The sequence below is a fragment of the Danio rerio genome, chromosome 2, assembly GCF_049306965.1.
Source record: "Danio rerio strain Tuebingen ecotype United States chromosome 2, GRCz12tu, whole genome shotgun sequence".
NCBI lineage: Eukaryota > Metazoa > Chordata > Actinopteri > Cypriniformes > Danionidae > Danio > Danio rerio.
The window spans coordinates 3,093,947-3,120,912 of NC_133177.1; the positions used below are offsets into that span (position 1 = coordinate 3,093,947).

The 26,966-nt window shown below is 35.8% G+C and overlaps 2 protein-coding genes across 12 annotated transcripts in view; one reads left to right on the forward strand and one right to left on the reverse strand.

Annotated features, from left to right (window-relative positions):
• Positions 1-20,644, reverse strand: part of zyg11l (zyg-11 family member, cell cycle regulator, like) — a 29,975-nt gene extending 9,331 nt beyond the window's left edge. For 6 of the 11 annotated variants that reach the window (XR_011005940.2, XR_012390182.1, XR_012390181.1 and 3 more), the window contains exons 1-10: positions 20,424-20,644; positions 14,841-15,006; positions 11,573-12,336; positions 6,121-6,261; positions 5,648-5,824; positions 4,168-4,232; positions 3,975-4,074; positions 969-1,019; positions 526-687; positions 386-433 (exon numbers count right to left, since the gene is read on the reverse strand). Coding sequence is in view for 4 of the 11 variants with exons in the window: in XM_073922480.1 (XP_073778581.1) it covers positions 386-433; positions 526-687; positions 969-1,019; positions 3,975-4,074; positions 4,168-4,232; positions 5,648-5,824; positions 6,121-6,261; positions 11,573-12,336; positions 14,841-15,006; positions 20,424-20,426 (1,677 nt within the window). In the remaining 7 variants the exon portion in view is untranslated. The remainder of the gene's footprint in view (positions 1-385; positions 434-525; positions 688-968; positions 1,020-3,974; positions 4,075-4,167; positions 4,233-5,647; positions 5,825-6,120; positions 6,262-11,572; positions 12,337-14,840; positions 15,007-20,423) is intronic. The other 5 variants (XR_012390179.1, XR_012390189.1, XR_012390185.1 and 2 more) reach the window with 1 other exon arrangement.
• Positions 20,645-20,726: 82 nt separating this feature from the next.
• Positions 20,727-26,966, forward strand: part of pik3r3a (phosphoinositide-3-kinase, regulatory subunit 3a (gamma)) — a 31,236-nt gene continuing 24,996 nt past the window's right edge. Inside the window, exon 1 of the mRNA NM_001291329.1 lies at positions 20,727-20,835. The gene's annotated coding sequence lies outside the window, so the exon portion shown is untranslated. The remainder of the gene's footprint in view (positions 20,836-26,966) is intronic.

Below are 26,966 nucleotides of genomic sequence, written 5' to 3' on the forward strand. Positions count from 1 at the left end.
TGGAGACTAAATAGTTGAGTTTTTAGTGGTTTCTTGAAGACAGCGAGTGACTCTGCCTTTCTGATGCAGTTAGGGAGTTCATTCCACCAACTGGGCAGATTGAATGAGAGAGTTCAGGAAAGTGATTTCTTCCCTCTTTGGGATGGAGCCACGAGGCGACCTTCATTCACAGAACGCAAGTTTCTAGAGGGCACATACATCTGCAGATAAGAAGGAGCAAAGCCAGAAGTCGCTTTGTAAGCAAACATGTGTATGGCTCGAACCTGTGACCTTCTTGCTGTGAGGTGACATCACTACCCACTGCGCCACCAAGCCGCCCTGTATTAGTGCTGTTTTCTCTGTAAATGTGTACATTTCACACATGACATGAAAACCAAGAAATTACCAAAAGGCCCAGGAGCTTCTGCTGGATGGAGGACTCGGAATAATACGTCTGTGGAAGAGAAGAGAGAATGAGGAATCAATGAGAATGAGTGTGTGTGTGTCTATGTGTGTGTGTGTGTGTGTGTGTGTGTGTGCGCGCACCTCCAGCAGTTCCAGGTAGAGCTCCACTCCTCTGCACTGTATGAAGTGTGTGCAGGCTGTGGGCGTCTCATCCGTCAGGTTCCACAGAGCGCTCAGTGCAAACTTCAGCGTGGAGTCCACCAGACCCAGAGACGCTTTCTGCTGGACGATACTCAGCAGCTGCTGCATTTACACACAATAACAATCATTTACATTTGACAACAATTCACAGATCCTAAACACCTTATTTTATCCTTAAAGTACAGATTTAATCTAAACTAAACATGTTGGTTTTGTTAGCTCGCATTGCTAGTTTTGTGCTGAACAATTCATCTGTGCATGTCATTGAGATAAAAACCATAGTTTGCCCTTGTAATCTTAAAATGTAAATCTGAAAATGCACTTTCTGTTAGGTCTGTCTGAGGTATTGGCCGCGGCTAACACACGTGAACATTAGCACTGACCTTCATGATGAATTCTTCTGCCCCCAGTTTTGAGATCTCCTCTGTGCTCAACTGGAACAAAGAGTGAGAGAGTTCAGTTCTCCAGCCTCAAAAGCGTTTAGACATTTAAGGCGACCTTATTATGCAAAAATGACTTTTATAAGGGGTTTAAACAACATGTGTGTGAAACCGTGTGTGGATATAACCAGCTTCTAAGAAGTAAATGCTAATTAATCTGTTTTTAAGATCAGACTTTATTAAAACAGTCTGCAGGAACACTTTGATTGACATTCTCCCTTTGTATGATGTCATCCTAGGGGGAAAGCCCCGCCCACTAGTGACCATCTCTCCCTCATTATTATAGGGCGTCAGTCTTGTTTTTGAATCTGCCACTATGCTGACACACAGGCATTTGTAGCTCCGCCCTCTTTTGAAATTTGAATTTGAATTTAAAGCGACAGTCACCAACACACCACAATTAAGATCAAAGCCTAAAAGGGTCAGATTCAGAGCGTTATAAACATTATTTGTGTAATATTTTGAGCTGAAACTTCACACACACACTCTAGGCACATCAAAGACTTATTTTACATTTGTAAAAAGAAGCATAACAGCTCCCCTTAAAAGACAGTTAACCCAAAAAGGAACTAAAATAAGTTAAATGACAGGTTAAAAAAACAGGTTAAATGACTGGCAGCTACTAGGAAAAGTCTGTAAAGTAATAGTTTCTTTGTAAACATTTTAATGAAAATATCTGTAGATTGTTATTTCAACAAAGACATTTTTGTTTGATTTTTTTAACAGTGTTTAAATGTAAAAATACAAGAAAAAATTAAATATACAAATGCATGTAAAAGTAAAACAAATAAGAGTTTACTTAAAAATTACAAGAATAAATACAAATGTCATTATCATTGTCATAAACCTTAATATAGCAAGGTGCACAAGTAATTACATTATATAATACTTTAATTTTATTGTGTAAAACAGTCAAATTGCTGTACTTTGTCATAAATTATATAATACATAAAATAACAGTCTAACGGTTACGGAGTTTCAACAGTCAAGCGGTACGGAGTTTTTAATATAATTTTAAATAACAGAAAAAATACTGTATAAATAATACAGTAATTTCCTGTATAAAAAAAACAAAAATGTCAGTAATTTGTCTTTAATGATAAAGTACATAAAATGAAAGTCAAACTTGTTAATTTAGAGAGATTGGCTGCGTCCGAAACCGCCTACTACTCAGTTGGTTCTGCATTTGAATTTAAACAAACTACTCGGCCGTTAGAAAAGTCCGTTCTATACAGTATGAATGTGAAAAGTATGAATGGAATTCGGACGTACAACATTCGCCATTTTGTCATGGTCACGTGACCCACCTGCGTCAATTGCGTCGCTTTACTCCCATTCATGAATTCGCTCACGGGGCATCATGGGATAGCGCAGCATGCATGGGATGCGCACTCCTGAATCTCGCCGGAAGTAGTAAGTCATCCGGGTACTTCTCGCATACTAATTTTCGAATTCTATGAATTCGGACATACTACTCGGCTCGCATACTGATTTTAGCGTACTATATAGTATGGAAGTATGCGGTTTCGGACGCAGCGAGTGTTTGTCTTTTTACTGAGTTTTGAATATAATTTAAAATGACAATTAATTTTTGGAATTTAAAAAATAAATATTTAGTATAAAATTAGATTTTTTTAATACTTTAAAAAATGAAAACCTTAATTACTTCGACTTGTTACAGTAAATGAATTAAGTTTGACAAACTTAATTTATGACAGTTTTCAGTAATTAATAATTTAGTTCTTTTAGTAATTAATTAGTAATTAGTAAAGTTTTAGTAATTTATTTAAGAAAACAAGAATGGAACAGTACATACAGTACAGTACAAATCATTCAACTCAACATTGTTAATATAATCATAATAATAGTAAAAATACTTTTATTACAGTACAAATAATTCCCTTTCCATGTTAATATAAAAATAATTCTTTATATTTTGTGGCAAATACAAGTATTGCTCATTATTGATAGTAACACGTATACTTGCCATAAATAAATTACTAAAGCATGTTACACCTAAAATAACAAATATAATTTATTACTGAAAACTGTTATAAATTAAGTTTGTCAAACTTAATTCATTTAATTGTAACAAGTAAAGGTAATTTGTTTAAGTTTTCACTTTTTACAGTGTACAGAGTAACCGAACTGTTTAATGTTGAATCCAAATAAATTTGGAAAGACGATTAAGTTAACTTAATTGATTTGTGTTAAGACAACATGAAGAAACTGTGTGGAACCCAGCATTGTTTACAGTGTGTTGACCTTATTCTTTAATGTGGATGTGCGCTCGCTTTTGCGATTGTTTTAGAACTTCTGATTCACCTACGTGAGAAATGACCAGGAATAATAAACAGGAGAAAACAGTCAAACTACTTGCTCAACAAACAAGTGTGTGCATGACTATACATGAAAAAGAGAATAATATAATAAGAAATATCTGTTTGTTGGCGTCACGGTGGCGCAGCGGGTAGCACAATCGTCTCACAGCAAGAAAGTCGATGGTTCAAGCCCCAGGTAGGTCAGTTGACTTTCTGTGTGGAGTTTGCATGTTCTCCTAGTCTTCATGTGGGTTTTCTCCGGGTGCTCCGGTTTCCCCCACAAGTCAGACAAGACATGTACAGGTGAATTGGGTAAGCTAAAATTGACCATAGTGTATAAGTGTGTATGGATGTTTCCCAGTGTTGGGTTGCAGCTGGAAGGGCATCCGCTGTGTAAAGCATATGCTGGATAAGCTGGCGGTTCATTCCGCTGTGGCGACCCTAGATTAATAAAGGGAGTGAGCCGAACGAACGAGCTGTTTTTAACATCTAGAAATCAATGGAAGTGAATGAGACTGTAAGACTCGAGCCAAAAAGTTTCCAATGACTGCGCCTGATCATACGTCAACAATAAGGTCAATTCACAAAATGTGTTTATACTTCTGGAACCCACAGGCCGGCTGATTACCTTAGACACCAGTATGGACACCACAGCCACCACCATTCTCTGCACCGTCTGATCTTCGTGATTCCCCAGCAACATCATTATCAGCTTAGCCGCTTCGTATCTATCAGAGAGCAGGGGTCAAGACTATGTTAAGTCGCGCTAATAATATATTGTACATTTAAACAAGCCCTTAAACAAATGTCAATGGACTGACCTGTCAAACGGGACGACCTGTAAGATATGATCACTGCAAAGGGTGAGCAGGCAATTCTTCTGCAACTAAAAGGAAAGAAAGAAAAAACATAAAGGCTTAAGCTTACAAAAAAAAAAAAAAAATTTCTAGGTCATATAGGACATATTTAAGTGAAAATAGGGCTGGGTGATTTCTGCACATTCAATCAATTAATAATAATAAAATAATAATACTACTACTAATAATAAAATAATAATAATAATAACAATATTAATAATAATATAACACTAATAATAACAATAATAAAATAATAATAATAGTAATTGTAATAAATAATAATAATAATAATAAATAAAATATTATTAATAATAACAGTAATAAAAGTAATAGTAATAATAAAAAGAATAATATAAAAAACATAATAATTTAAAATAATAATAATAATATAATACTACTAATATTAAATAAAATAATAATAATCATAATAATAATAATAAAATAATAATAATAATAATAATAATAAATAATAACAATAACAAATAACAATAATATAATAATAATAATAATAATAATAACAATAATAAAATAATAGTAATAGTAATAATGATAATAAAAGTAATATTAATAATAATAAAAAGAATATAAAAAACATAATAATTTAAAATAATAATAATACAATACTAATAATAACAATAATAAAATAATAATAATAGTAAAAATAATAATAAAATGAATACATAATAATAATAATAAATAATAATAAATAATAATAACAATAATAAATAACAATAATATAATAATAACAATAACAACAATAAAATAATAATAATAAAATATTAATAACAATAATAACAATAATATAAAACATAATAATTTAAAATAATAATATTATTAATAATAATAATAATAATAATAATAATAATAATGTACATTAAGTAATATATTCTATTCGATGTCAACATGACGGCTTCCATAGCAACTGCATATTTATACCCTCCCTTACCGTTAGGGTTAGGGTGAGGAGGGAGTTTGTTATGAGGGAATGATGCACAAAAGAAAGCCCCGCCTCCAACTCAATATTCCGTATCAGTTGGAAGTACATCAACATATTGAAATAAAACTCTCAGCTACTTCCAGTTAACACCAACTTTAATATGTAACTGTTATACTTTTTATCGCCATAAAAATATATAGAATATAGAATATATCTCGCCCTAGAAGCTGGCATGGTGTTAAACACAAACAAACAAACAAACAAACAAACAAACAAACAAACAAACAAACAAACAAACAAACAAACAAACAAACAAACAAACAAACAAAGAACAAACAAACAAAGAACAAACAAACAAACAAACAAACAAGGAACAAACAAACAAACAAACAAAGAACAAACAAACAAACAAAGAACAAACAAACAAACAAACAAACAAAGAACAAACAAACAAACAAACAAACAAAGAACTAACAAACAAACAAACAAACAAACAAGCAAACATACCTGCTCGTGTTTTGGGAAGTTCTTCATGGCTATAAGTAGCTGTTTTACCACAGTTCCCAGCAGGTGTAGTGGCATCCCCAGCACCAGCTCCTGAACCGTCAGGTTAAACACACATGCAGAGGCCACGAGCTGAACATGGAGAGAATCTGTGTGCCGTCGCATCCCTGCTAAAACCAGCTGCAGCACAGTCACATATACAGCTGAAGTCAGAATTATTAGCACCCCTCTACATTTTTCCTTAATTTCTGTTTAACAGAAATTAGATTAACACATTATTCATAATAGTTTTAATAACTCATCTCTAATAGCTGATTATTTTATCTTTGCCATGATGACAGCACATAATATTTGACTAGATATTTCTCTAGATACTAGTATTCAGCTTAAAGTGACTTTTATAGCTTAACTGATTAGGGATTGCGCAAACACAGATAATAATAATAAAACAAACTGTTAAATAAACTGGTAAATACCTTTAAAATGTTTGGCTGAGGTTCTTCTAATTCACTGGTGTGACTGTAAAGATGAGCAAGAGTCTCCCGTATGAAACTCTCCCGCTCGCTGTATCTCCTCAAGGCTTCACACAGTTGCTGCAAATTAGCCTCTCCAGCCACCTGCAGATATAGAAGTGCTATATTCAGGATATAAAACCCACAGCAGGTGGGTTTGACCCAGAGGCGCAACAACACATTTACTGAGGGGCATGCGAGTTCTGACAAAATGTTTTTTTTTGTAACTAAATTGAAATAGTTCTGAGCAAAAAACGTTACCAAAAGACCTGATGTATCATTATGATACATAATAAATGTATAAAACACATATATGGGAAAAAATAGATCTTAATATTAGGATTAATAAACATCTCAGTTCCAAAAAAAAAAAAAAAAAGGAATATTCTGACTCTTTGTTCATGTGTCAGTTTTAACAGAGTTAAGAATCATTATAATCAAGTAAATAAAATGTATAAAGGGGAATTTCTAATCCAAATATTATTTTCTGTTATCTGAAATATTTTGAGGTCTGTACTTACATAAACATAATTTTTGATCTCTCTTTTGGCAAATTAATTAATCAATAATAAATAACAATAAATAAACAACAAGTTTATTTGGAAAAAAAAAATCTAAACATTTACATCTACTGTAAATGAACGCTTTACACTTGGCTGAGTGACTGCATGTTATTGTGTTAAATGATTTTGAGTTAAAACGTGTGGGCCAACTAACGCAACTCATAGTAAAAATAAATTAATAAAATACAATATTATAGTACAAAATGCAATATATATATATTTTTTTTAACAAAACGCATTTATTTATTTTTATTCATTTAAACTTTTAATAAGGATAATTAAAAAAAATTGTTTTGGCACAATGGCGCCCCCCATGTGTGGCGCCCCCATGCGCTGCATATACTGCTGCCTCCTTTTTGCGCCCCTGGTTTGACCCCAAATAATAACACTTGATTCCACCTAAAAGGTCTTGTGAGATTAAAATAAAAAAGTTTTTAGAATCAGTACGTGATTGTGAGAGTGTATGGGTGTTTCCCAGTACTGGGTTGTGGCCGGAAGGGCATCCGCTGTGTAAAACCTATGGTAGAATAGTTAGCGGTTCATAAGTGAAAACTCTTATTTTAACCCTGAAATGAGAGAAACTCTGGGCTTTCCGTTTCAAAATGGCAGGTTTGTTAAACTGGAGAAAGCAGGGTAAGTCAAGCCTGTTTCTGAAAGAGAGGTCACTTTAACTCAGAGTCAGTTACCATGGTAACTTACTCTGTGAACCTAACCTGGTCAGGAGCAAGTTTTATTCTCTAATTTCTGAGTTTCTGTTTAGTCTCCTTCCCTTATTTAAAGATGAAGTGGTATTTCTCGCCTTAGCCTTACGTTTCCACCCACCTATTTTAATCAACCCAGGCTCATTCTGAAAACGTAGTCCAGCGGACGTTTCTGGAGACCGCGAAATACATCCCGGGAGGTACGTATGGCTGCATTTAATTTTTTTTAAGCGAACGCTACGGGACGGTGTGATGCCGTTCCCTTTCGGGCTTGCCGGCTGACTGCTTACCTCCGTGTGGAGGGCTTTCCCGTTGCAGTCAGTTTGTCTGGTCAGCTCATCGTGTGCGTCGGTGGACTTCAGATGTGAAGAGGAGCAGTTGACAAAGGCGTCCGGGTTCGAGTCCGGGGAAAAGCGGTTCCAGAAACCAGGTAAGACAAAAACAGAATCCAAAAAATAAAGCGAACGAGTTCATAACAGGGTGAGAACGTGGTGAAATCCGAAAACGTGGTCAAAAAAAAAAAAAAAGACAGACGAGGGTTTTTCTTTTTCTAGACGGGTTTTCTAAATTGTTGCTCGGTTTTAGGGAAGTGAGCGGGCGGGCGGGTCAATCGGTGAAACTGGTTGGGTTCAGGGAAGGATGAGGGCGGGTCAGCCGATTGGCCGGTCGGTCGCGCAGTCAATCATTCGGTCAGTCAGACAGCGGCCTCTGGTGGGTTGATGCGAGAACAGCGCGGGCGCGAACGGCACTCGCGAGAGACATTCGAGATACAAAAAAGTGCACACAGCGGCCTCTCGTGGATTCGCGAAAACAAAAACTGCACAAATACAGACCTCCTGGGACGTATTTTGCGGCCTCCAGAAACGTCCGCTGGACTACGTTTTCAGGAGCCTGGATTGATTTTAATGCTCATTTTGGAGATATGCATGAAAACGTTTGAAGGAAACATCATGATGCACATAACTTTTAAAAATATGCATAATAAAACATGCACATAACTGAGTAGGATAAACTTTTATTCGATAAAAAGCGCATGGACTACGATGGAAACACTTTTACAAATTCCAGTATGTGCATTAAAAAGAGGTTTGTTTTAAGAGATCATATGATGATGAAAATGTGTGTGAATGGACAAACCAGCAGGCTGAGCACACTGTAACACATCTTAAATGTTGTTGTGGTCATTCTAAAACGCCTTAACCATTTCAGCATTACTTTTACTATATTATTAATGACCTCCAGAGTGTCTGAAGAGTGTCAAGAGCAACTGTTCTCCACATCTCATGGCTTCAAACACCAGCATTCAGTGTCAGCATTGTCTGCAAGTAGGCACCTCATGGGTGTTGTCGACTTCAGATCACTTTGGAAGGGCACTTTATATCCAAGACTAAAAAGGGCATGTGCACTGCACAGGTTGAGCCCTATGTGTGCACGTGCCTGCAACTCGCTCTTGAAGACCTCAAAACTCAGGGCTTCTGGTAATACCTAGAATAGCAAAGTCAAGTAAAGGAGGTCGAGCCTTCTCGGTTATGGCTCCTAAACTCTGGAATAGCCTTCCTGATAATGTCCGAGGCTCAGACACACTCTCCCAGTTCAAAACTAGATTAAAGACCGATCTGTTTAGTAAAGCTTACACTCAGTTCATCACTTAGCAGGTTTCTGCATCTAGTCTATATACACTATGAACAGCAGCTACACTAATTATTCTCTTTATTCTCCATTTCCACTTGGGGATACTCATCCCGAGGTTCTCAGACTATGCAGAGTCTCTAATTCGATCGAAGACCAGCGACGTGATGATCCCAAGGTTTCCTATCCTGGATCAGGCCGTATCCTGAGCAGCTGCTGTAGTGATCATGGGGGAGTGGAGAGCTTGAGATTCCTGTGACGCTCCAGGGAGAGACGAGTCTTCGCTGAGGTATAGCTTCCAGCTTTCGTCGCTGAGACTGCAGCTCTGCACAAGACGTTTGGCCAGCGGAGAAATTAAAATGATCGTGCACAACTGAGTTTGGTTTCTCGCAAGGTTTTTTTTCTTTATTTTCGCCAATTGATTACGTTTTTTTCCCTCTCCGCTGTCGCCTCTAGATTGCATGGTTTAGGATTGGTAAACCACACTGAACTGAGCTAAACTGAACTGAACTTAAACACTAAAAAACTTAACTATACTGTTCCAATTTACTATGACCATTTATGTAAAGCTGCTTTGACACAATCTACATTGTAAAAGTGCTATACAAATAAAGCTGAATTGAATTGAATTGAATTGAATTAATTGACCCAACTCAGATCAGCAATTCTAAAACCGAAAACTCAGAGTTTTTGATGTATCGGTAAATCAACTCAGAGTTCAGGTTTAAACTCTGAGTTGATTGAACCTATACTAAAACAGGCCCCAGGTGTAAACAAGCCCTAAAGAGAATGCGAGATGAGACTCTGATTGGTTTAATGAAGGTTCCTCCCAAAACACACCCATAGCTCATTAAAAGAATAAGGACAACCCTTTTAAACCATGAGCTGAGTGCGGCGACTATGTTTCCCGTCCTTAAAATAGCAAAAGTGGATTCAGACATGCGCTAAGTGCACCTGCGCATTTGACCATCCACTTACATCCTTAAAATAGAGCCTTGTATGCTGAAGGCCCATGTTTGATGAAGCTAACAGAACAACATCGTCTGCGAATACCAGAGATGAAATTCTGTGGTCCTCGAACTGGACCCCCTCCAGCCCAAGGCTGCACTTTAAAATCCTGTCCATAAAAAGTATTATTATTATGATTATTATTATTATTATTATTATTATTATTATTATTATTATTATTATTATGATGATGATTATTATTATTATTATGATTATTATTATGATTACAATGATGATGATGATGACGATGATTATTATTATTATGATTATGATGATGATTATGATTATGATGATGATGATTATTATTATTATTATTAATATGATGATGATGATTATTATTATTATTATTATTAATATTATTATTATTATTATTATTATTATTACTATTATTATTATTATTATTATTACGAATATTATGATTATGATTATTATGATGATGATGATGATGATGGATGATTATTATTATTATTATTACGATTATTATGATTATGATTATGATTATTATGATGATGATGATGATGATGATGATGATGATGATGATGATGGATGATTATTATTATTATTATTACGATTATTATGATTATGATTATTATTATTATGATTATTATTACGATTATTATGATTATGATTATTATTATTATTATTATGATGATGATGATAATGATGATTATGATGATGATGATTATTATTATTATTACGATTATTATGATTATGATTATGATTATTATGATTATTATTATTATTACGATTATTATGATTACGATTATTATTATTATTATTATGATGATGATGATGATAATGATGATTATGATGATGATGATGATTATTATTATTATTATTACGATCATTATGATTATGATTATGATTATTATGATTATTATTATTATTACGATTATTATGATTATGATTATGATGATGATTATTATTATTATTATTATGATGATGATGATGATGATAATGATGATTATGATGATGATGATTATTTTTATCATCATTATTAAATAAAATGTGGTGTATCTAACGCTTTAGTTGATGTAACCTATTTAGCTCAAGACTTATATCCGGCATCATATCCGTTTAGCGGAGAAGCATTCATGTGGTCAAGTGTAAATGGAAACGTGTTCAGAAATCAGACAGCTATCCGATCCAAAAAAATGCATGACCAGCTGTAAACAGGCCCTAATGGGAATGGGAGATGAGACTTTGATTGGTTTAATTTGACCATTTGCATTTGAACATTCACTTAGATGCTTAAAACAGTGCCTTGTATGTCAAAAGGTCTGGGAATATTTCCTCCATTCATTAAGATGACTCCTTTGAACCTACAAATCGCTGTGAGTACGAGAGTCTGGATGCAGACCTGGTGCAGTTGCAATCTGCAATGCTTTTCAAAGCCCACCCCTAACCCATTTACAGTGATGTCACTAGCTCCACTGAATGCCTTGAAATGCACTCTCAGCTTGCATCATCAAGGCTGCATCCAGATATTATTGGCGAGCTCCAACAAAGACTCACCTTCAGATTTCCATCTCCGCGCAGCATCTCGGAGCCTCCCGCTCCTGTGGCCAGCAGTCCAATAAACCTCATCCCTGGCCGATGTTCCACAAATGCGCGTATGGCAGCATCGCTCACACCTCTCCATCCCGAAACATCCAGAGACACAAGATTCAGAAGGATCCCCGGCTGCTCCAAGAGCTGCTGCACCAAATGATCAACATCCGTTAACAGCTTATCATTCGAGATATCCAAATGCCTCAGAAGCTCCAGCTTGGAGAGCACTAAATTAACTCTGGAGGCGTTCATCTCTAATTTCTGAAGGCCGTGGAGTGTTAGAGACTTCAGCTGTGACTGGCAATTCAGTAAAGGTGTCAGATCTGTGATGTTTGTGCTGGAGATATCCAAGTTTTCCAGCATAGGAAGAGTACAGATGTCCTCCAAAGAGCTGTCGTTTAGGTCCGTCCCGGCTAGAGAGAGCTTTTTTAAGCCGCGGAGCATGCTAAAGCTGACGTTCTCATTTGTGTCTCCGTAAACACGCAAGCCGTCCATCAGCAGTGTTTGGAGGCTCTGTCTGCAGAGTTTGCTGGAGGTGAGACTGTGGAGGACTTCAGAGATGGCGATGTTGGTTTGTGTATGGGAAATATCCAGCTCTTGAAGCTTGTGGATGCAGAGAGCCAGTCTGAAAGCCTCCGCTGAGATGTGCGAGGACTGGATGTGCGCTCGCCGCAAACGCAGATGCTCCAGATGCTGGAAAATTCCCACGGTTCTGTCATTGAGGACTCCTGAGAGAGAACACAGGTCACAATATGATGTCGAAATTCAACAATTCAATATATTGTGATTGTTAAGCTGATCCTGGAGAACAAAACAAGGATTATGTTGGATGGATTAAGCAGAAGTCAGAATTTCTTTTGCAAATATTTCCCAAATGATGTTTAACAGATTCAGGAATTTTTCACAGTATGTCTGATAATATTTTTTCTTCTGGAGAAAGTCTTATTTGATTTATTTCGGCTAGAATAAAAGCAGTTTTTAATTTTTCTTTAAAGATTTTTAAGGTCAATATTAAAATACATATTTTATTCATCAAAAATGAAAGTAGTAGTTTAAGGGCACATAGATTACCCCTCTTTTCATATTTATTATAAGTCTTTTGTGTCCCCAGAATGTGTCTGTAAAGTTTCAGCTCAAAACACCCATCAGAGTATTTATTATAGCTGTTTGAAGTGTCTGTATTATAGCCGGGAAAAGGTCACAGACACACACACACACACACACACACGCACACAAAGAGAGAGACAGAGAGAGAGAGAGACACGCAGCTGTGCTGATGAAGTAAATCTGAAGTGAATGGCTGTACTTCATTACACACATGCTCTGTTTTAAAACATGTTAAACTTGTAAGACTCACTCTTGTTCACGTTTGATGATGACTGATGATCCTAGCAAACTGAACAGACCTTTTATTCCCGGTTGCTTTGCGCTCGTCCTGTCTTGTTGATATAATTATATGAGTTACTACAGAGACATGTTAATGCGCGCAGCTGTCAATCAATATTGGTGGGCGGGAGGACCACACTCCTACGTAAAGTTGCGGTCGATCTGAAAACCGCTCCAATTGGTCCACCGTTTTTTTGTTGTTAAATTTGTTAAAAAGGACTGGGTGTGTTTATTTCACCCCAGAATGACAGTCTATACACTATATGTACACACATGTCTGTCCAAACAGCTTTAAAAGTAGATTTTTATCCATAGGTGCCCTTTAATAGACATAAAATACCTTTTAAACACCTTTTATTAATAGATTGGTTATAGTTTTTTTTTTTTTTTGTAAAAATAAGGATTAATCATGTACATTTTTAGTTATTGCACATGGAAAAACTGTACTTTAAAAGTAAATTACTGTAAACAAATTTTTTTTAGAATTTATTCATTCATTTTCATCAGCTTATCCGAGGCTGGGTCGTGGGGGCAGCAGTCTCAGGAGAGAACCCCAGACTTTCCTCTCCCCAGACACTTCCTCCAACTCCTCTGGGGGGATCCTGAGGCGTTCCCAGGCCAGCCAAGAGACATAGTCCCTCCAGCCTGTCCTGGGTCTTCCCCAAGGCCTCCTCCTGGTGTGACATGCCTGGAACACCTCCTTAGGTGTCCAGGAGGTATCCGAAATAGATGCCCGAGCCACCTCAGCTGACTTCTCTCGATGTGGAGGAGCAGCGGATCTACTCCGAACTCCTCCCGGGTGACAGAGCTCCTCACCCTGTCTATAAGAGTGCGTCCTGCTACCCTGCGAAGGAAACTCAATTCGGCCGCTTGTATCAGAGATCTTGTCCTTTCGGTCATGACCCAAAGCTCATGAGCATAGGTGAGAGTAGGAACGAAGACTGACCGGTAATTTGAGAGCTTTGCCTTTCGGTTCAGCTCCTTCTTTACCACAACGGACCGGTACATCGACCGCATTACTGCCACTGCATTGATCAGCCTGTCAATCTCATGTTGCATCCTTCCCTCACTCGTGATCAAAACCCCAAGATACTTGAACTCCTCCACCTGGGGTAAAGACTTTCCTCCAACCTGGAGATGGAGCTTGTGCGGGAGGTGGAATGGAACCATCTAGAGATAGTTGGGCTCACCTCCAGGCACAGCTCGGACTCTGGAACTCAACTTCTTGAGAAGGGCTGGACTTATTTTACAAAATAACCGATTAAAACCTTAAATTTATGGTGATTAATCAAAAAGTTAAACGCTTTTATGTGAAACTTCACAGAAATTGATCATTTTTCCACAGTTTAAATGCAAATCAACAGTAATAAACTGTAATTTTTGCTTAAAGTTTTTGTTAAATGCTAATTTTCTGTAATTTAACAGAATATAGACCCTGCTGCCAGCCTTTTGAGCATCATTCATTCATTCTCCTTCAACTTAGTGCCTTATTTATCAGGGGTTGCCACAGCAGAATGAACCACCAACTATTTCAGCATATGTTTTACACAGCAGATGTCCTTCTGGCTGCAACCCTATACTGGGAAACATCCAAACACTCTCACAATCACATACACTCAAACACTACGGCCAATTTAGATAATCAATTCCCCTATAGCCCATGGATTTGACTGTGGGGGAAACAGGAGCACCCGGAGGAAGCCCACGCCAACACAGGGAGAACAACATCCACACAGAAATGCCAACTGGCCCAGCTGGGACTCGAACCAGCAACCTTTTTGCTGTCAGATTTTTTTTAACACATTACATGAAAAAACAGTTTATATGGTAGTGAACATCAACATACCCTCACTAGCCATTTTGTGCAGCAGCTGATCAGCCAACTCTTGAGGAAACACAGGGCAGTGGTGAAACTTTAGTGAGCCGTTCTCTTGCGCAACGCAAAGCTCCTCCACATTATGGCAGATCCACATCAAGCTAATGTCAGTCAGGGAGGGAGGACTCTCTTCATCCTGAAACAAAAAATACATGCATATTTGTGACCCTGGAACACAAAAGCAGTCTTATGTTGCATGGGTATACAGTTGAAGTCTGAGTTATTAGCCCTCCGGTATATTTCTTTCACCAATTTCTGTTTATCGGAGAGCAGATTTCTCAACATAATAGTTTTAATAACTCTTTTATAATAACTGGTTTATTTTTATCTTTGCCATGATGACAGCACATAATATTTGACTAGATATTTTTCAAGATAACAGTATTTAGCTTAAAATTACATTTAAAGGCTTAAATTGGTTAATTAGGTTAGGATCAGGTAATTGAGTAGGCCATTTTATGATGATGGTTTGTTCTGTAGACGATCGAAAACAAATATTGCTTAAGGGGGCTAATAATGACGACCTTAAAATGCTTTTTAAAAATGAAAATCTGATTTTATCCTTGCCGAAATAAAACAAATAAGAAAAAAAAATATGATAGGAAATACTGTGAAAATTTCAAAAATTTTAAACATCATTTGGGAAATATTTTAAAAAGACATAGAAAAAAAATAACACTTTCACTGTATATTTTCACTGTATATCTGTTGTAATATAGACAAAAATACATAGATTTTGATCTTTTATTCCAAAAAATATATATATATATTAATTAAAGATCATGTTTTATGAAGACATTTTCTATATTTTCTACTGTAAATGTATCAAAACTCAATTTTTATATAGTAGTAAGCATTGCTAAATTGCATAATTTGGACTTTTTAAGAGTGTTTTCTCATTATTTAGATTTTTATTAGCCTTCAGATTCCAGATTTTCATGCATCTTGATCATATATTGTATCTCAGTCAAATATTTAATCCAAACAAACCACACGTCAATGGAAAGTCTGTCCTTTCTGATGATGAAGAAATTGACCTATACAGCGGGAAAAATAAGTATTGACCACGGTTGTCATGTTTTTTCCTGTGAATAATATTTCTAAAGGAGCTATTGACATGGAACTGAAGCAGATTTTGGTAAAAACCCAAACAATACAAACGTAAACATAAAACAAAACAAATAAATCTGAAAAGTTTGTGATGTGTAAAAAGAATGAAATGACAGAAGGAGAAAGCAATGAACTACTGAAATGTATCTAAAACTTTATATTAAAGCTTGTTTTGGTGTTGGCAGCTTAAAGACGCCTCTCATATGGAAAATGAAGTCAGATGCGTTGCTCAGCTGTGAGTTTTTCACATAATTCAACAGAGTGTCAAAGTATTCTCTATTGGATTCGAGTCAGGTGATTGGCTGGGCCATTCTACAGCTTGATTTTCTTTCCCTGAAAGCATTTGAGAGTCTCCTTGGCTGTGTTTTGGATAATTGTCTTGCTGAAATGTCCTCCCTAATTTCATCTTCATCTGCTAATGTAGATGTTGGACTGAAGCAGCTGATCTTCATTTACACTGAGGAAAGGCAGAGGGTTGCTGAAGAACTACTGAGAGATTTCAGCTGCTGTCTGGGCTTTCACTGCCTTTCTACACCTTCCTTTCTTCATTACTTTTCCCTTCCGTCATTTCATTTTATTACACAGAACTTCATTTGTAAACTAATTTGATTTTTTTTTCTTTGCATATAGATTTCTTTGGTTGCTATCAACATCCTGGGAAAATTTCAAGTCAACTTCACCTTTAGAAATATGTTTTCTGAGAAAAATGGTGACGTGTTCAATACTTATTTCCCCCACTGTATGACTATATGATTTTTTTAAATATATATTTATAGACATATTTGACATTAGCAGTTGTAATTAAATATTTTTATTACTGAAATGAAACAGGTGAAACTTTTTAGTAAGTAAAAGATGTCTGTTTATTTTTTTTAACCCTCCTATTATTTTTGGGGTCAATTTGACCCCATTAAATGTTAAACATAGATAATTGACAAAGTTTTTTTTTTTTTTTTGCTTCAGATAAAATTCCTGGGCAAAGCAGTGGTGCAGTAGGTAGTGCTGTCGCCTCACAGCAAGAAGGTCGCTGGTTTGAGCCTCGGCTCAGTTGGCATTTCTGTGTAGAGTTTGCAGGTTCTCCTTGCGTTCGCGTGGGTTTCCTCTGGGTGCTCCGATTTCCCCCACATTCCAAAGACATGCGATACAGGTGAATTGGGTAGGCTAAATTGTCCGTAGTGTATGAGATGTTTCCCAGAGATGGGTTGCAGCTGGAAGGGCATCCGCTGCGTAAAAACTTGCTGGATAAGTTGGCGGTTCATTCCGCTGGGGTGACCCCGGAATAATAAAGCGACTAAGCCGACAAGAAAATAAATGAATGAATGATAAAATTCCTAATATAATGGGGAAAATTGGTAAACATAAAATTAACATGATATTACTTTTCCAATGCCCTGTACACATTTTATCACATCAGTGTTGTTTGGGGTCAATTTGACCCCTGGGTCTTTTAGCTGTATAAAAAATAAGAAGTATAAAAAATGTACACATATTTGTTTTGGGTGATATTGAGGTCCCTAACATGCTTTTGTAATATGCACTAAAATGTTAAAAGTTAAGTATAATAAAAAAATAATAAAACACAACCATACCTGTAGTATTGTGAGAACCACTGACAGTGCACATGACATGGGGGTAGAGGGAATCCTAATTCTCACGAGAACTTTGATATCGAGAGAGTAGGGGAGGGGTGTATTTCAGTGTTGTTAAGTAGTCAACAAAGACATCAATTACCTGACACTAACCTTTTGGCAAAATAAATCATATTCTGGAGCTTTTAAATTGCTGGGGTCAAATTGACCCCAGTAGAAAAAAGTGTTGGCAGATTTTAGCAATAGTATCTGGATACAGCCTTTATGATGCAAGATGAGACTGCATCACTCAGCGATGCAATGTCAGACACAATGCACTCAAATGGAGCTAGTGACGTCACTGTGACGGGTAGTGTTAGGGGTGGGGTTAGGTGAGCCCATTAAAAAGCATTGGATGCAGCCCAGATTGCACTGCACCAGGTCTGCAGCCAGACCCCTCTCGATTTTAGGGTTAAAATTGTTTAATTTCGCAGTTATATAAAGTTTCCTTTAAAATATTGTATGATTTATCAAGCTATTCCACATTTTTCTTCAGTATCGCACAGACCTCGATTACTGTCTTTCAGTTCGAGCCGTGAATGACACGGCATTTATTTTTAAATGAAACTTAAATTGGATCCTTAGGATAAGATGACCTTTCCAGAATTAGCACAGAAGGCCCAGAGTGGCATGTTGTTACTCGTATTCCTGGTTTTTATTTAGCACTTTGTAACTCACGGCAGTGTTCTCCAATAATTTCATGAGTTAGATATACATTATAATCACTTAAAGTATTTTTGTGCGTGGCACGGTGGCTCAGTGGTAAGCACTGTCACCCTAACAGCAAGAAGGTCGCTGGTTCGAGTCCCGGCTGGGCCAGGTGACATTTCTGTGTGGAGTTTGCATGTTCTCCAAGTTTTTACATAGGTTTCCTTCGGGTGGTCCGGTTTCCCCCACAGTCCAAACACGTGTTATAGGTGAATTGGGTAAGCTAAATTGTCCGGTGTGTGTGAGAATGAGAGTGTATGGGTGTTTCCCAGTGATGGGTTGCAGCTAGAAGGGCATCCGCTGCGTAAAACATATGCTGGATAAATTGGTGGTTCATTCCGCTGTGGTGACCCCTGATTAATAAAGGGACTAAGCCGAAAAGAAACTGAATGAATAAATGAATGAATGGTTATAAATATGGGCAATTAAATATGTATTCATTAACCTGTAAATACGTCAGCTAATATATGCACTTTATGAAAATAATACACGTACCAAACCCTGAAATGTCAACTATTGGTTAATATATTCAACTAAAATTATTACTAACAGTTTTATAGACACTTTAATGTGTTGTTTGCTGACACATTAATTACAAAAACAGACTAAATTTTTAGTAGTCTAGAGAATATCAAGTTTTTATGTTGTGAATTGAGGAATATAATTGCAAAAAATATATATGATTTATTAAAACTAGCTAGGGTGACATGGTGGCTTAGTGGTTAGCACAAAGATGATCAGTGGTTCAAGTCCCGGCCGGGCCAGTTGGCATTTCTGCATGGAGTTTGCATGTTCTCTCCATGTTGGTGTGGAGTTATGCGCTATAGGTGAATTGGATGAACTAAATTGGCCGTAGTGTATGAGTGTGTGTGCGAATGAGTGTGTATGTTTTCCCAATAATGGGTTGAGGCTGGAAGGGCATCCGTTGCGTAAAACATATGCTGGATAAGATGGCGGTTCATTCCGCTGTGAATGAATAATAGGAATAAGCAAAGGAAATGAATGAATGAAATTAGAAAATTTTATATTTATATTGGTAAAATTGGTATAATTTTTAGTTTTTTTGTGTTGAGTATTAAGGAGTGCAATTGCAAACAACGCTGACATTTTAAAAACAGTGTCTGTTTTTGCATTTGAACAAACAATAGTGAGAAAATCGCATTTAAATGGCCAAAATTAAGCTAAAGAAAAAAATCTAATATATTTACAGTAAGAGATTTACAAAAAAAGTCTTCCTGGAACTTTATTTTTAATAGACTAATACTTTTTGAAATAAAATAAAAATCCTTACAGTGTTGATACAATGTTTTGACAAACAAAAATGTTCTACAACATGCATTAGACTGATTTCGTGGTCCAGAATTATATACAAATATTATATTAAAAAAATACAAATTATAAAGTATTATTTGGCATTTGTGACTTTCAATAAAAAAACTGCATATTTTCAGTCAATAACTATAAAAAGGGAATGAAAGATTACATTTAATACCAGCATTAAATATTTGACATTTTAACATAACTTCAATACCATGCTATTTTAAAATATCTCAAATAACATGTTTAGTTCTTACAGAGATGACACTAAATAAATCAATTTACTTTTTACACACTATAATGTTAAAGTATATTAGTCTATATATATATATATATATATATATATATATATATATATATATATAAATAAATAAATATATATATATATATATATATATATATATATATATATATATATATATACATACATACATACATACATACATACATACATACATACATATATATATATATATATATATATATATATATATATATATATATATATATATATATATATATATATAAATATAAATTTATATATATATGCTTTTTTGTTTTGCCTTTTTTAAAATATTGAATACAAGAAAGATAACAGGAACAAAACATCACTGCAAATAAGAGAAAAAAATATCTTCAAAGACTCAATCATTAAGAAAATGTCATCATAAACTTTATAAAACGTATTATTAAAAATAATATGTTTAAAAGAATGAACATTGTACGATATTTCAGCCAGGAAAATATTAAATCTATATACTGTATTCTAGTGAGAAGTAAAATAACTCACCATAATAGTTGACGGTGTTCGGTATCTTCTCTACTGGATTTACTCCAAAAGAATAATCTTATTACTGCAGCTAAGGTTGAGCCTTTGGAGATAATTAACTATTCTTGGAAGAAATAACACAATACTGCAACACCAGCCTGTGCAAAACTGTCTAATTATCATAACGCAACCGTCGCTTTCAGTTTGTTGTTATTAAAAAACTAACGTGAAGTAATCTTGACAGCTGATCACTTGTGGTGGGCGTGTCTTTAGTGACGTATTGGCGCTCACGTGACATCAAAACCCGGAAAACTGTCGCTTCAGAGTTTCCCCGGTGTTGTGGCCAACTGAACTACTTTACCTCAATATTAGCGACGAAGTTTTGTGACAAATCCCATCGACAAATCTTTCAGAGTCTCAACGAATCTTCCAGGTACAGCTTTAAGAGCGTGAGGTCTTTGTTATTTTTCTCCCACCGCAATTCTCCATTGAGCGCCACAGGAGCAGCACATTCAATCAATGCTGTGAGCTTGATAAGTTAGGCTTTATTAACAGATATTATGTCACATTCTCACTATTAATCATATTTCTTCTTACAAATATTGCTGCAGCGCTGCCAAAACGCTCAGATTCGCGTCGGTCAGTGTATTATTATTCATAGTTGGCCAAGAAACGTAATGAATATGCTAATTAGATGACGTAATATGCTAAAATATCATATCACGATGAGTAATCTCATATACTGAAACGATATCTATCATGATGTTGTATAATTTCTGTACAAATTGTTCGTTTGCAAATACATCGACCAGTTGTAAAGGACTATATCCTCCTTACATTTTAAAGTAGCATCTAATCTAAAATGTACTCATTCATATTTATATATACAGTTGAAGTCAGTCGCTGTTTATTTTTCCACAATTTCTGTTTAACAGAAAGAAAATTTCTTCAACACATTTCTAAACACAATAGTTTAAATAACTCATCTCTAATAGCTGATTTATTTAATCTTTGTCATGATGACAGTAAATAATATTTGACTAGATATTCTTCAAGACACTTTTATTCAGCTTAAAGTGACATTTAAAGGCTTAACTAGGTTAATTAGGTTAACTAGGCAGGTTAGGGTAATTAGGCAAGTTATTGTATAATGATGGTTTGTTCTGTAGACTATTGGAAAAAATATAGCTTAAAGGGGCTAATGATTTTGAGCTTAAAATGCTTTTTAAAAATTAAAAACTGCTTTCACTCTAGCCAAAATAAAACAAATAAGACTTTCTCCAGAAGAACAAATATTATCAGACATACTGTAAAAATTTCCTTGCTCTTTTAAACATAATTTGGGAAAAAAAAAGATAAAAATAATAATCTAAGGGGGCTAATAATTCTGACTTCAACTGTATATTCATCACTTTAGGACTTCAAGGTAAATGTGTGATTAAAAATGTCAAAATAATATAAAATGAATATTGATGAAATATAAAACATGTTTTAAAAAGTAACGATTAGAGGTCTAACTTAAAATTAGTAAACATTTCTAAATAAAATGCTAAATGTAAACATTCTACTTTCAAGACTGCCACTTGTCATGATGCTGCTATTTTACGTTATTCTTCATCCCTGTAATGTAATATCCACTTCTATAAAGTATGAAAAAATATCGCCATAAAAAAAATGAAAGAACATAATATGAAATGATAGACTTTGTATTTTGTCCATACTATATTGTTGCTATGTGATCGGCTGATTAGAAATTTGCCTTAAGGAGCAGTTGGACAGATGTACCTAATAAAGTGGCCGGTGAGTGTATATATTAGCACATAAAATATGGTCTTATTTTACTTCCCTAATTTCTAAACACAACTGCTACCTTACTAACTATAAATAAGCAGCATATTAGTATATATATAATTAGTAGCATATTGAGCTAAAATTTGTGCTTAATGGTTTGTTAATAGCCTAAATTGCACATTAAATTAAAGAGTGACCCAACAAACTATTCATTCAATCGTTTCCTTTTTGGTTTAGTCTCTTTATTGATCTGGGGTCGCCACAGTGGAATGAACTGCCAACTTATCCAGCATATGCTTTTACACAGCGGATACCCTTCCAGCTGCAACCCATCATTGGGAAACACCCATACACACTCATTCACACACATATACAACGGACAATTTAACTTATTCAATTCACCTGTACCACATGTCTTTGGACTTGTTGGGGAAACTGGAGCACCAGGAGAAAACCCACGCGAACACAGGGAGAACATGCAAACTCCACACAGAAACGCCAACTGACCCAGCCGAGACTCAAACCAGTGACCTTCTTGCTGTGAGGCGAATGTGCTACCCACTGCACCACCGTGCAGCCTGAACAAATTATATAAAACAAAATGACTCTCACATGTGGTTCCTTTTAATTCGTACCATTTTCCATCATATATGCGGACACCAGTTCACTCATTAATTACACCCTTAATCTTCTGACACCACAAACCAACGTGCGCAACATCCACAAGTGCTTTAAAATGCGATAAAAAGGTCAATGCTGCCATAATAATGTGCCTGAAGCGTGTGTAAGCAGGTGTGTTTAAGATCCTTGAGGCGTTATCAGTGGAGAGCCAGTCAAATGCTTTACTAACAAAAAAACCTCAAAAGACACAACTTGCGTCAGAGTCAACCACAACAAACCCCCACGCCAGCTATTTTATTTACTCTATATTGTTTGTATTGGAATAGCGTGTCCTCATGTGCATGGTGTGACCTGTGCTAGAGGAATTTCGTTATCAAGCTGCTCTAAAATTGGCGCATTTCCTCTCAGACGTGCTTTTTAAAGCACACAAAAAATTACACTTCAGTTCAGTGAAAGTTTTGCATTGTTTAGGTGTAGCTTGATTTGGAAAAAAAACTGTATATCTGTTTAATTAGTGCTACAGATGTTAAGCAAAAGTCGGTCCCACTTTATAGTAAGTGGTCTTACCTAATATGTAGGCCTACACGGAATCTGCGCGCGCAGAATTCCGCAGATTTTCCGCAGAATTCCGCAGATTTTCCGCAGAATTACGCAGATTTTCCGCAGAATTCCGCAGATTTCTGCATTATTAATTCTGTTTATTTACTTGAGTAAATGTGTAAATCGGAATTTATTCAGTTTTTATTCAGTAATTTATTACTTTTTATTTAATATATTAAAGTGTAAGTTATGATACTCCGCTGGATACTCCCAAAATAATTCCGCAGAAATCCGCAGATCTTTACCAAAATTCTCCGCAGAAATAGCAAAAAACGTCCGCAGATTCCGTCTGGCCCTGCTAATATGTAATTACACTGTAAATAATAATTAGTTACGTTGTATTTATTGTGCAAATACATGTTTATACAGTGTACTTGTGCTTGATTAAATACCTGAATGTAATTACATCTGTACGTAATTGCTGTAATTACATTTATAATTACACTGTTGACCATCCCTGACACCTTAACCCACTCTTAAACCCACCAATACCATCAAAGCTGCCCCCACATCCCACCTCAAGAGCACCAGAAGTGTTCTGCAATACATTATGAACACAGTAAGTACATTGGATTTGTATTTACATGTAAGTACATAGTAGTTAAGGGCTCTTAAAATAAAGTCTTATGACTAAGGCCATGTTCACATGGGTATTTTGGGTAAAAGATGAGTTTTCTGGGTGGCTCGGTGGTTAGGACTGTTGCCTCACAGCAAGAAGGTCGCTGGTTTGAGCCTCGGCAAGGCCAGTTGGCATTTCTAAGTGGAGTTTGCATGTTCTCTCCATGTTGGTGTGGGCTTGCTCCGGTTTCCCCCACAGTCCAAACACATTTACATTTACATTTAGTCATTTAGCAGACGCTTTTATCCAAAGCGACTTACAAATGAGGACAAGGAAGCAATTTACACAACTATAAGAGCAACAATGAATAAGTGCTGTAGGCAAGTTTCAGGTCTGTACAGTCTAAGAAGGAAAGTATTAGTAAATTATTATTATTATTTTATACAGTTAGTATATCCAGAGAGGCAATTGCAGATTAGGAAGTGTAGTGGAGACTAAATAGTTGAGTTTTTAGTCGTTTCTTGAAGACAGCGAGTGACTCTGCCGTTCTGATGCAGTTAGGGAGTTCATTCCACCAACTGGGCAGATTGAGCGCGAGAGTTCGCGAAAGTGATTTCTTCCCTCTTTGGGATGGAATCACGAGGCGACGTTCATTCACAGAACGCAAGTTTCTGGAGGGAACATACATCTGCAGAAGTGAGAGCAGATAAGGAGCAAAGCCAGAAGTCGCTTTGTAGGCAAACATCAAAGCTTTGAATTTGATTCGAGCAGCAACTGGCAGCCAGTGCAAACGGATGAGCAGCGGAGTGACATGTGCTCTTTTAGGTTCATTGAAGACCACTCGTGCTGCTGCGTTCTGGAGCTGCTGAAGAGGCTTGATAGAGTTAGCTGGAAGCCGGGCTAGTAGAGTTGCAGTAATCCAGTTTGCAGAGTACAAGAGCTTGAACAAGGTGTTTAAACACATGCACTATAGGGGAATTGGATTAACTAAATCGGCCGTATATAGTGTATGCATATGCTGGAATAGTTGGTGGTTCATTCCGCTGTGGTGACATCTGAAATAGAGTCTAAGCCAAAGGAAAATAAAGTCAATGATGTCAGTTTCAATAATGTTTTGTGAGATTATCTTTGGCAGATGTAAACACTGATGAAATAATCATCATTACATTTTAGGGATTTAAATATTATGTTGCTCGCAAAAAAATGACGAAATATTATAGTTGTCAAATGATTATTGTGATCGCACCCAAGATAACAGTTTGTATTTACATAATATATACGTGTGTATATTTGTGTGTATATGTATAAATACACACACATACTGTGCATAAAATACCAAAGAAATATATTTACATGTATTTATATTTGCTTATAATTTGTATCATATATACATAAATATATAGTGCAATTTAAAGGCTTAATTAGGCAAGTTAGGATATTTAGCCAAGTCATTGTACAACAGTGGTTTGTTCTGTAGACAATCCAAAACAATGTTGCTTAAGGGGGCTAATAATATTGACCTTAAAACTGTTTTAAAACTGCTTTTGTTCTAGCCGAAATAAAACAAATAAGACTTTCTACAGAAGAAAGAATATTAAAGGAAATACTGTGAGAAATTCCTGAATCTGTTCAACATCATTTGGGAAATATTGGAGAAAGAAAATGAAATTAACAGGACGGTGAAACATTTGGACTATTTTAAACACTATATTCATGCAGATATTTATATAGCCAAACAATATACACAATACGCACAAATATGTTTAGTCAATATGAACTTTTCAGCACAAAAAAATAATAATATTAATATTACCCTGGCGCAGTAGGTAGTACAATTGCCTCACAGCAAGAAGGTCACTGGTTTGAGCCTCGGCAAGGCCAGTTGGCATTTCTAAGTGGAGTTTGCATGTTCTCTCCATGTTGGCGTGGGTGTCCTCCGGGTGCTCCGGTTTCCCCCACAGTTCAAACACATGCACTATAGGCGAATTGGATTAACTAAATTGGCCGTAAGTGTGTGTGAATGCTGGAGTAGTTGGCGGTTAATTCCACTGTGGCGACATCTGAAATAGAGAATAAGCCAAAGGAACATGAATGAATGCTTAGTTTTTAATGTCAGTTTCAGTAATGTTTTGTGAGATTATCTTTGGCAGATGTACAGTAAACACTGATGAAATAACTTTTACATTTTAGGGATTTAAATATTATGTTGCTCCCAGAAAAATGACTAAAATTTAAGGAATATTACGGTTGTCAAATGATTATTGTGATCGCACCCAAGATAACAGTTTGTATTTACATAATATATACGCGTACTGTGTATATTTATGTGTATATATGTATAAATACACACACATACTGTGCATAAAATACCAAAGAAATATATTTACATGTATTTATATTTGCATATAATTTGTATCATATATATATACATACATATAAATTAAATATTAAATATAAAGAAATTCCTTGCTCCTTTAAATATCACTTAAGAAATATTTCTAAAAGAATTGCACAGGAGGGGAGGGCGGATAATTTTGCCCTTAACTTTGTATTTGTAGCCTAAAATGACAGATTTTTTTGACTGCATTTCTCAAAATGTACGTCAATACTTGCTTCAACTCTTGTTTTCTGCTGTGAAAATATAGCATAAAAAATAATCTCAAGAATTAAGGTACTGTTCAAAGCCGAAACACTATTGCAGCACATGTATACTGAGACTGACCCTTGATAAACAAACCAAAATGCGCTGCAGTGTTAGTCGTAGCACGTGTAATGATTCATATTCTCTAATCTTTGTTTGCTAGCAGAGACACAATTCAGTTGTTGCGAGGCCGGAAACACAATGGCCATGGCTGTGTATATACGCAAGTGCTGATCTTGGCTTATTTTCATAAACCGCCAGAAATAGACACTATCACTTCTTTTGCTTATGGAAAAATTGCAATGTGATCTGGCTGAAAGTGATACAATGTTCTTTTTCAAGTGCAGTATTT